This window comes from Patiria miniata, unplaced genomic scaffold (genome assembly GCF_015706575.1).
Source record: "Patiria miniata isolate m_02_andy unplaced genomic scaffold, ASM1570657v1 HiC_scaffold_14, whole genome shotgun sequence".
Lineage (NCBI taxonomy): Eukaryota > Metazoa > Echinodermata > Asteroidea > Valvatida > Asterinidae > Patiria > Patiria miniata.
In genome coordinates this window covers 12585055-12597015 of record NW_024037052.1, presented here as the reverse complement: position 1 = coordinate 12597015, position 11961 = coordinate 12585055, and the positions used below count along the sequence as shown (strand labels likewise).

At 39.3% G+C, this 11961-nt stretch overlaps 2 protein-coding genes across 2 annotated transcripts; both read left to right on the top strand.

Moving 5' to 3' along the window:
* LOC119722102 lies at positions 1-3239 on the top strand. Its single transcript, XM_038192127.1, has 2 exons — positions 1-204; positions 1467-3239. Exons 1-2 carry the CDS (start codon positions 1-3, stop codon positions 3108-3110), a joined length of 1848 nt encoding a protein of 615 aa, XP_038048055.1. The 3' UTR covers positions 3111-3239.
* A 2790-nt stretch (positions 3240-6029) lies between these two features.
* LOC119721773 lies at positions 6030-9281 on the top strand. Its single transcript, XM_038191732.1, has 2 exons — positions 6030-6420; positions 7434-9281. The coding sequence occupies exons 1-2, from the start codon at positions 6172-6174 to the stop codon at positions 9078-9080; spliced, it is 1896 nt and encodes a 631-aa protein (XP_038047660.1). The 5' UTR covers positions 6030-6171; the 3' UTR covers positions 9081-9281.
* Positions 9282-11961: the final 2680 nt, after the last annotated feature.

Below are 11961 nucleotides of genomic sequence, written 5' to 3'. Positions count from 1 at the left end.
ATGGATGTTCAGCCTGGACATTGCTGGCGTTGTGAGAGGGTTCTCCCTCAACATTCAGTGCCTTGCGAGTTTTGTAAGATGGCGAAGTACTGCAGCACGCCATGCCGAAACAGAGACAAAGTCAGACATGGAAGTGTGGAGTGCCAACTTTATGGGCTCAAAACATGTGCCGCATGCGGAAGGAGGGCTCCAAATATCAGTGAGGTAGGATACACACAGAGTTTCATTCTAAGTATGAAATATAATCGATGTACGTGGGAACCTTGCAAACAATGAGCACTGAGCCTTGTACAGTAAACTCTGGCCAAGTCGACATGGTACAACTTGCCAAATCACTCAAGTCGGCCGTCTGACGAAAGTGCCCATTGTCTCTAATGCATTTTTATTGAAATTTTTAGTTCTAAGTCGGCTTTTATAAGTCGCCATTTTGCTCAAGTTATTGTGTTACTCTCGGTCCCCTTTCCACAAAAAGCATGACAAAATCCTTTGTTTAAGTTGGCATTTAAAAATCAAGCAATAGCATCGACTTCTTGCATGCACTGCTGTTGGCAACATGTACCACTGCATTCGCAATCTAAAATGGGTTTCCCCAATACTGCATCGTGAGCACATCAGTACCAAGTACCCCTCTAGTCCTGCGCTCTGTCTATTTTTGTGGGATGTCTTATTGAACGATCCAGTCAATACGCGCATTCAATTCGTAACTGTACATGTAATGTATGTGTACGGACTGTACGTTCAATACCCTACGCGCGCATTTAATTCATAACTGCGCATGTATGTATTATGTATCAGTAGTCTTCAGTACATTAGCTGAAATGCTACATTGTATGGATCCACAAACAGTACCCCAGCCCATGATGATAAAAATCAGAAATAAATTTGCTGGAAACATGGAGGAATAAAAACAACTCAAGCAATAACGAGATAAATTAGGGTAAATCAAAGCCTATTAGTGCAATGAATCATATGTGTATAGGCCATTCATGCAATTCGGCAAAATGACACCTTACAGCAGATGTCAGCAATCGCGTAAGTCGTCACAAATTTTCGGGTCTCAAGAGTGCCGACTGTACTTGGGCAGCGTTTACTGCAGTTCATCAATCACAGGTCAATCACAAATCAAATTACAAGGTATGGCCAGTTCAGACAGGATGCACTTGACTAAAACTCTGATGAGAGATAGCATTAATCTCCTCCCGCATGATTCCAAATGAAAAGGATTGGAATTCTAGGAACTGGTTCAGGAAAATGGGATCTAGATGGTCTGATTATTATCTCGCCAGTTTAGTGCATTTTGTCACAAGTTGAGCTTAACAACAATTTTTTTATAGATTTTTGTGCAAAGAGCAATTTAAACAAGGGTTCACAAACTTAGATCTGAAATTTGTGGCTTTTGAAATACATGTATTTTAACTCAAATCTGGCAAAGAATTGTTAAGATGTTTTTTTCTCTCTTTTCTCAGTGTGCAGGTTGCAACAATGCGTGGTACTGCGACAAGGAGTGTCAACTGAGTAACTGGCCAGCCCATAAAGCGTCATGCATTCGAGTAAAGCATACAATAAAACAGATGTCTGTCGAGTTTGCGGAGAGAAATTCAAGACTGGCATGTAACGCATGGTTTGCAGGCCCACCTTACTATGTTGGGAACACTCTAGCTAAAGACTTTCTTAAACTTGACAGTAACGAGTTGTCTAAAGAGATGGCAGCTGAACAGTTGACCAGGGACTTCCATGTCTTATCCGCTGGATGCGGAGACTTGCGCAACACTGTGATGACAGCTGCTTCCTTGCCTGATAAGTACCGGGGAAAACTTCACATAACTCTGAACGATTTTGACCCGTTTGTCATGGCAAGGAATGTGCTGTTTCTCTTCATGTTGGTCCACTTCGCAGACACTGACTACATTGCTTCCAGTTTGACAACCATCTGGTACTCACTCCATATTTCCAAGAGAGAATATGACTTGATCAAGACAAGCTTGGATGAACTCATTCAGATGAGTGCTCAGCAACTCCACGACGCCACCAAAGGACTGGTGAGTGTCCTGGATGAAGATCTGAGGTATCTGTGTCAGGTTTGGAAAGGATGGCAATCATTGGAATGTCTACGAGAAAAAAGATCCTCCATTAATCTCAGAAAGCAGAGAAAGGCATTGTTTGAGGCTCAAGATGTAAAAACAGGTGTGAAACTATATGTTAATCGCCTGCCTGATGAGAACAAACAGTTCATGAAGGAGTGGTTTGACCACGCACTGTTTGTCCCAACTGAAAGTCCCCAAAAAACACAACTGCCCTATGAAAATCCCACACTAACTGGAAGAGAAGGTAAAACATCTGCGACACCAGATATAACGCCACCGGAAGATGTCCCATTTGTGTACTGTGTTGATGTAGCAACACTGCCTTACATTGTGTGGGACTGTTTGAGAGTAAAGGAGAACACCCCTGGAGCCATCCCCTCTCCGATGGTGATGTACCACAAGTACGTGACTAACCTCCTCCAGAAAGTCAAGAGTCTCATCCTTCAAGGAAGGCTCCTTATCCAGGTCTCCTTGGCTAACTGTCTGGACTTTCCGAATCACCATCAAACCTGGAGCATGCCCAACTATGACAGAATCTTCACCTCCAACCTTGCTGACTATGATGGAGTCGCTAAACTCCTACAGACATTCAAACAACTTCTTAATACCAGCAACAGCGACTCAACGATTGTCACTAATCATTGGAATTGGATCGAAGATGTACCAGGAGCAAATATTGAAACTTTTGCTTTTACAAGTGTGTTTCAGAGATGTAAAGAGTTGTGTATTATAGACACAGGTTCATATACCGATGGCTACAACAACGTACGAGAGTATTATAACAATACCTCTCACTTTCTCCAGTATCTCAGAGCACATATCATGGCAGGGGGACTTGGCATACCATCACTCACGGAAGTACCATCATTTGAGAGTGTCAAGAAATATCACGGCCTCCAAATGCGTGACTTCCGGAAGGGACAGAACAAACTGGTTCCATTCCAGTATAGGCTGAATGCAAGACTTCTTAATATGATGTGTGGGTATAACAAAGCTGTGGAGTGGTGTCTGCCTCAGGGTAGTTAACAATTAGGGTCAGGACAAGCTAAGCAACTGCCAAGGCAAATAAATTCACTGCAAGCTGAATGAATCTCAAGTGGAAAGGATATATAACATGTATATTACTGACAGAAATTACAATGAAATTAAGTCAAACCTCAAGGGAACAGGTTCAAAATTTGACTTAAGCAGAGTTTTGAGTTAAGCAGGGTTATAAATCATTGTTTTACTACTGAAGGCAATGGATTCTTTGTTTGACTTAACAGTTGTTTGAGTTATCAGAGTTTGACTTAAAATCAAGATTTCAGCTAATTGTTTTGTTGTTATTTTAAGAAACATTGGGTGAACTGAATAAGGTCAAATGTAATGGAGTTTGTAGTTAAACTTTTTCTGTAAACTATTTTTATCAAAATTTATTTAAAGTAGCTTGGTTGGCATGACAAACACGAATTGTATAAAACAGAAGAATCTGTAAATAGTTACAAGTGATTAACATGTTGTCGGATATTTCTTTTAACAATGACGTAAAGGCTGTGTGAGGCAAAATGCATGTTAAAAGTGGGCTCCCGTTTGGTTTGCATGTAATATTTGATGTACTGCATTTTTTTGCAGTTTAATAACATCCTTTCGATTTTTTATAGATAGAATCACCATTTCAAAATGAGACAACTGTTTTACAGTTTTAGAGTAAAAACTAAACTTGTTGGGATAAATAGCAAATATCATGATAAACAACATCCATCTTCACTTGACAAATGAGTGCCTCGAAAGAAACTAAACGATTTGAATTGCTCATTATCAGTGTCATAAAGTTTCACGTAGTTTAGGGGCAGACCTATACACTGTAATGGTTTAAAACACAACAGGATTAATTTTACTAGATTACCATGTGATATCTGCTGCTTGTAACTGCTTCACCTGATAATGCTCTCTCCATTAAGGTGCAACTTCCTTTAAGAAGGGGTATGGGGCCTCTCCAAGACAATTCTTGAAAATATCAAAGCAACTTAGTGGAACGTTTACATATTCTCAATGGTAATTGTTATGGAACAAGAATTATAGGCGTACGTGGGATACTGAATCCCCAACTGTATGGTAAACACCATAGAACATGTCAGTCACCTACACTTTGCATATTGGGGAATCCTGGTATCTGATTGGTCAATTAAGTTTATGCACTGTTGTATGCAAAGAGAAGTTCTACTTAGCCGATTGGGGCTCATGAGCTATTAAAGCAGCCATATAGGGCTAGGATTGAGGTAGATGATTGCATGATTCTTCAATGATTAGGTTATATCAAAATGGCTCTTGGTTATGATGGAATGGCATGGCAGATTATGACAAATGATAAAAGGCATGACCACTGTTCTTGACTGCATTTGATCACTGATTAATAGTCTATTACGTTCTAAGGTCAGATCACCGAAACAAATAAAAAAGATTAAATGATTGAGTTGCCCCACCCTTAAGAGAAGGATCTACCACTCCACATTCCCATTCCCTTCCACGTTCCCATTCCACATCCCACTGTGTATTCCACTGGCCCTACTTACACCGGTCTGTTGTTCCTGTCCACCAAGTCTCGACTGGTGCTGTGGCCCACCACTGCAGGGATACAACACCATCGAGGTTGTTCGCTGGTACCAAACATACTATTCATGGGGGAGAACTCGTATGCCACTTTACAAGGAGAACCTTTCTCCATGATACCAATGTGTACACATGTGGATAAAAACCAAAAGCCTAAGATACTTGTGATGTCATACAGGAAGTTTTTCTTATGATTTTTTACTTCATTATTAAACACTGGCCTGATAACATCTGCTGAAGTCAAATATTTTTAAAAAGATAATTCCCTGTCAGAAGAAATATTTAAATTTCTTTGGAAAAAATTAATTTCTTTGGAAAAAACATAATCATTCGAAAGACCACAATGCACAAGTTGAAACAGTATGCAATGCTGGATAATGCACGACCACAGGCCTTTAATGAAACAATCAAACCACTTACAATTATATGTACTTCTTTTCTTTTTGGTTTAGAAGATATTCAATGCAATTTACATCATAGTCTCATCTCTACATGTATGTTAGAAATTATCCTAATATAATGTCTAAGTGCTAACATGACATCATGTGATCAAATGATTTTGTTATAAATAAGCAGCATCTACCGGTATTTGTAGGCTCAAACGACTCAAATATTTTTCAAATTGCTGTATATTTCATCACAAGAATTACCAGAAAGGATGTGTATATCAATAATATCGAGTGTAAAAAGTGTTGCCATGTTGTTCAGAGAATTCTTCAGACACATTCTTTAGGCCATGTCTGAACCATTTGCCTAGAGCTATTGTATAGGTCTTTTTGTAGAATTGTCACGCGAGTCAAGCTGGAATGGTTGACAACAAAGCCTGATATTGGTATTTCTCATGAGGGACATTCCCTCTTTTTCCCTGGATATGAGAAATAAGCATCACGTGATCGTCACTTAAAATACAACATATAAGTAGTGGACTGAAGGCAAGTTCTTCATAACTGCAACACTATACAGCAACTCTGCTTGCTAACAGGCTGTAGCTTTTCAACTGTAAACCACAAATATTTTGGTGAGTATTACATGTAAGCAATGATTGAGGAAAGTAATTCAGTTTGTGCGGCTTGGGATCATACTTTTTTCCAGCAGGAATTAAAGGCTGTTGGTGTGCAATGAGGTATTTTCTGTCGGGATAGGGCTTCATTCTTTGCAATCCTCTGAAAAGTTCTGATAATACTGATATAATTCAGTATTAGGTTTTTGCCCTTCAAAGACATATAAACACTGTTAGCTCAGTGTGTTACCTCCCGAGTGAAAGTTGGGAAAAAATCACTCAGGTGGGACTTGAAGCCACGACCTCCTGTTCTCTAGTGCAGATGTCTTACCACTCGACCATGAACTTGCGGGATCGGTTGGCTGCTTCGTTATTATTGCTAAATGTTTTGTTTGGTGGAGTGGTATTTCGTCTTAAGGTGTTCAACTATTTCTTTTCTATTTTGTCCCTGTAGTTATGGGTAGGGGAAGTGGAAACCATGAAATTACTTTAAAATGAATGTACATAGACAATGATTCTAAATGTTCTGTTTCAGAGATCATTATGGATGTACAGCGTGGACATTGCTGGAGATGTGAGAAAGTTCTTCCACAGCTGACTGTGCCTTGTAGCCGCTGCAATATGGCTGTCTACTGCAGCACATCATGCCTGGGCAACGACACGGCCAGACACAGCTCTGTTGAGTGCCAGATGTTTGGGCCACGACAGTGCGGCAATTGTGGAAAAACTGCTACTAATATGAAGGAGGTATGATGCGTGTGATCTTATGAATACTTCTCATAAACTCAAACCCATACATGTAAGGCCAAAAAAAATAATAGTTCTGCTTCCGGTTTCCCCACCTACCCTATTCTGACAGGCCCAAACCTAATTTTTTTTAATGGAAAATGAGAAAAAAACACACAAAACCATCAATTTCTGCCTTTTACCCTTGACTACACACAGACACCTCCATATGATTGTACACATAAAAAAAAATTGACAAAAAAACCCCAAATTCCCTACCTACCTACCATATTTTCGAATGCCATGTAATCGGAAGCAGAAATATTTGGGGGGGGGGGCCCTAAGCGTTTATGTTACAAACAACACTAAATCTGCCCAAACCTATACTTGCCTATAACGTACATGGGTACTTTTCTGGTATTTTATCAAAACAAGGGAAATCGAGCTCCACTGAAGAAATTTGATGACAACTACTGATTACAACCTATAGTAGATAAGATGTATTGTCAGTGCATTTAATAAACTCAATTTTTTTCTCCTGACGAAGAAAAAAAAGTTTTCAATTTTAGGCAACTGCATCCCTCAGAAAAAAAACTTTTGTTTTGCATGTATAAGCTTTAGACATACTACAGATCCACCTTGCAAGAAGGTTTCTGGTCCGGTTTTTTTTTTCCGGGATGAGAGGGGGGGGGGGTGTTAAACTTGCAAATATCACAGAAAGTGAACCCTCAACTCTTTGCATCTGTTGAGCCAATATTGCACTTACTGGCATACATAAGCTTAATGTTAACAACATTAGGTTAAATTCTACAGAAAAAGGCAATTTATTCCACAGTCCATGAGTTCATTTAAAAAAAATCGCAAAAACCTGCAGTTGGATTTTAGTGGGGAGGCATGGTTGGGGTTAAACTGATAACAACATGTACATCTGCAGGGACAACCTGACCTGAAATGAAAATGGTTGTGTATCTGAACGACAAAATTTTTTAAGAGAAGTATAGGCAAAAAGTAATCATGCCTTTTCTTTTTTTCAGTGTGCGAGTTGCAGTAATGCATGGTACTGCAGCAAGGAATGCCAACTGACTGACTGGAAATCCCACAAGCCATCATGTAAGGAAGCTAAAGATTCAATGAAAAAGCTGGCAGAGAAGCTTCAGAAACGGGCTGTGGTAACATACAGTATAAGCGGTGACTTTCCCTATTACATTGGTAACATCTTTGCCAAAGACTTCCTTCAACTTGAGGGCAATGAATTGACATCTGGAGTGAAGGAGGACAGTTTGGCAAAAGATTACCATATTTTGTCTATTGGTTGTGGAAACCTGCGCAACACAGTGTTGACGGCCACTTCCTTGCCTGACAAGTACCAGGGAAAACTTCACGTTACCCTCAATGACTCAGATCATTTTGTCATGGCAAGGAATGTGCTGTTTCTCTTCATGTTGGTCCGCTTCGCAGACACTGACTACATTGCTTCCAGTCTGACAACCATCTGGTACTCACTCCATATTTCCATGAGAGAGTACGACTTGATCAAGACAAGCTTGGATGAACTCATTCAGATGAGTGCTCAGCAACTCCATGATGCTACCAAAGGACTTGTGAGTGTCCTGGATAAAGACCTGAGCTCGCTGCATGTGGTTTGGGGAAAGTGGCGATTATTAGAATGTCAACGACACAAGAGCACCTCAATCAATCTCAGACAACAAAGGAAGAAGCTATTTCAGAAGGAAAATGTGGCACAAAAGTTATCTTGCTATACTGAAGAAATCTCTCACTCTGAGAAGAAGAAGGTTGAAGAGTGGTTCGACCATGCACTGTTTTTTTCAACTGAAAGAAAAGAAGAGGATATGCCATTTGACAACCCAACGCTAACTGGACATGAGCCTCCGCATACGTTTAAAGCACCTGAAGAGTCCCAGTTTGTTTACAGTGTAAATGCAGATGCATTTCCCTACCAAGAGTGGGACTGCCTCAGAGTAAGAGAGGACACTCCTGGATCCCACTCCTCTCCGATGGTGATGTACCACGAGTACGTGACAAACCTCCTCCTGAAAGTCAAGAGTCTCATCCTTCAAGGAAGGCTCCTCATCCACGTCTCCTTGGCCAACTGTCTGGACTTTCCTACTCACCACCAAACCTTGAATATGTCAAACTATGACCGAATCTTCACCTCCAACCTTGCTGACTATGTCGGCATTCCTAGGCTTCTCCAAACATTCAAGCCCCTTCTCAATCCTTCTAACAGCTTCTCGGTGATTGTGACCGAGTGTATGAACTGGGTCAGATTTATTCCAGGAGCCGACACAGAGGCCATGTTCATGCATCCCGCCATGCGCCAACTGGTAAACCAATGTTATATTACATACCGCACAGACTTCCCAGAAAGCAGGTCCATCTGCAACTGCAGGTTGGCAGAGTATCGTGACAACACCCCCTACTTTCTCCAATATCTCCGAGCAGATATCATGGCAGGGGGACGTGGGATCCCAGCACTCAAAGCTGTTCCCAGGTTCGTGAGTGTGAAGAAGTACCACGGTATGGAAATGCGTGACTTTAGGGAGGGGCTGAACAAGCTGGTACCATTCATATATCGTATGAATGCTAGGGATCTTAATATGCTGAATGGTAGTGACCGAGCTGTAGAGTGGTGTCTGCCTAAAAGTGATGCTTCAACCTAGATGTCTTTGTGCAACTTCCATGCGACTTTCTGCATCCACCAGAACTCAACAATGTGCAGTAAACCAATTGCATGACTGCTCTTGAACAGAATTGGGATATCGAACATTCCATGTCACAATAACTAGAATGTGAAATCTGAATTTGAAATATAGTACTAAATTTCCAGCTATTGGATCTTGGTACCTTTAACTTGAGCCCATTCCCTTGACTTGTGAGGGGGGGGGGGGGAGGGGAGGAGGTCCCATCTCAAATTTATGCATAAAAACACATCAAATATGTACGTAGCATTGTAAATGTATGCAGCACATATCCTTTCGGACACATTGGGCAATTTCAAGGGCAAACAAATGCAAAGCAATAAGGCTGTGCAGAAAATATAGAATATTTTTTACTATTCAATCATCCATGTACCGGTAATTTAGGCCTATAGTAGCATTTTCCTGATTCCATTAGACGTGATGTATAAATGTGGGTAGTCTTGGTAAAGATGAAAATTGGTTTGTAATATCACTTTAATCATACATGTTTAATGGTTGGTTTTATTGTTTGTTTTGTCACTCTCACTCTCAATTTTCAACAGATGTGCTCAAATCCTGATCAGTAGTTCTTTAATTACCAATCGGCACATGCAATTAATGACTGGTGTATGCAATTTAGTCTGGCACTTAGTTGGATTGTCACATAAGCACCCTCATGCATAAGATTGCCAACAACAGGGCTCTAAGCTACCCAATACACTCAAAATATAGTGCTGGAAATGCAGTGGGAAATAATGTCTGTCCTGCTAGACCAGGCAACATTGCAGGGAAGCAATCTTTTGTTTTTGTTGTGGCAAATGTTTGTGGAAGGACTTGAACAAGAACAAATGATCTGACAGTTATAAGAAATGGACAATCAGGGTCGCAGGTTTTTAAGGGCTATGTCTGGATTTTATATATTACTACTCTTGGTGTTCAGGGCAGATCCAGAGAGGTACATGTAACTGCCGGGGTCGGGAGGGGGTGGGGTGTGTGCTAGGCGGGGATGCGGGGGGGGGGGGGTATCGAAGGTGTGCTGGGGAGGGGACGGAAGGGCTCTCTCAAGTGAACATTTTTCTTATTTGAAAACATTTAGTCACTGCCGGAGGGTGGGGGGGAGGGGGGGGGGGGGCTGCGCACCCCCTGGAACCATCACTGGTGTTTATGCTGAATATTAACATTCACTGTAATTTTACTAACATATCTTGTCTGTACATATTCAATTAACTAAGTACATGCAATATACAATTATAATATTTCTCATCATAAGGCCGATTTGATCTTCTTGACTTCTTTCCCAAGTTTGCATTTAACTCCTTGATGGTCTTTATGACTGTTTTAAATTGTTATTGTAGATGTTCTCTTCTTTAATGTTTTTATTTTATTTGTAAGGGGCGTTTTTGATTGTCTTAAAGTAAGGGGCGTTTTTGAATGTCTTAAAATGTTACAAAAATTAGACTATGTGGATGGTTTGAGCATTATTTTTTTTTCATGTTATCCAGAGCCCCTAGGGAGACAAATCGGTTGAAAAACTGATGGGGCTGCCCTGGTAAAATAATAAAAAAGAAATAAAAAAATTATTATAAAAAAAAAAAAAATAAGTTAACAACTTCATATAAGGATTATTCATTTCTTGATAATTTTGTATTGATTCAGATTCTTCTTTTTATTTTATTTTTACTACATATCATATCTACTATATCATACGGTATTTTGAAGGGAAACGAGTGTTAAGGTGGAAGATGCGCTTAATGTCAAAACATAATTTTAATTGCTGTGACACTAGGAACAAATACACAAGGAACTTTTCGAATTTTGAAATTTGGAAATGTATATATCCCTTTACATGTAACATGCAATTTGACCAACAACATGAGTTTAACTCCTTGATGTTTTTATGACTGTTTTAAATTGTTATTAGATGTTCTTATACTAAACCTTTTTTATTTGATTTGTAAGGGGCATTTTGATTGTCTTAAAATGTTACAAATATTACACTGTGTGGGTGGTTTGAGCATTAATTTTTTATTTTGTTCATGTACTCCAGAGCCCCTAGGAAGAAAAATCGTTTGAAAAACTGATATTACATGAGTAAATAACTGAGTAAATTTGGATTATTCATTTCATGATTTTTTTTGGCATCAATTCAGTTTATTCTTTTTGTTTTCTCCTACATATATATCATATTTACTACATCATATTAAGAATGGAAACGAGTCTTTGGGTGGAAGATACGCTTAATGTCAAAAGAAGATTTGCATTGCTACAAAAAAACACATGGAATTTTTTGAATTTGGAAATTTGGAAATTATACATATCCATAATATCCTTATACAGGAACATGTAACATGCAATTTACAGTTGTGTGGTTGTGGTTTTTATGACTGTTTTAAATTGTTATCAGATGTTCTTATATTGAAACATTTTTATTATTTTATTTGTAAGGGGTGTTTTGATTGTCTTAAAATGTAACAAAAATTAGACTATGTGGGTGGTTTGAGCGTTAATTTTTTATGTACTCCAGAGCCCCCAGGGAGAAAAATTGGTTGAAATAAAATAATCATTAAATGTGTAAATAACTTCATATTTGGTTTATACATTTCTTGATTTTCATATGTTTTCATACATATCATATTCACTACATCATATTTTGCAGGGAAACGAGTGTTTGGGTGGAAAATACGCTTAGGCCAAAAAATAAAATAGTTCTGCTTCCGATTACATGGCATTCGAAAATAGGGTAGGTAGGTAGGGAATTTTCTTTTTTTGGCCAATTTTTTTTTGTGTACGATCATATGGAGGCGTCTGCGTGCAGTCAAGGGTAAAAGGTGAAAATTGATGGTTTTGGGTGTTTTTTCCTCAT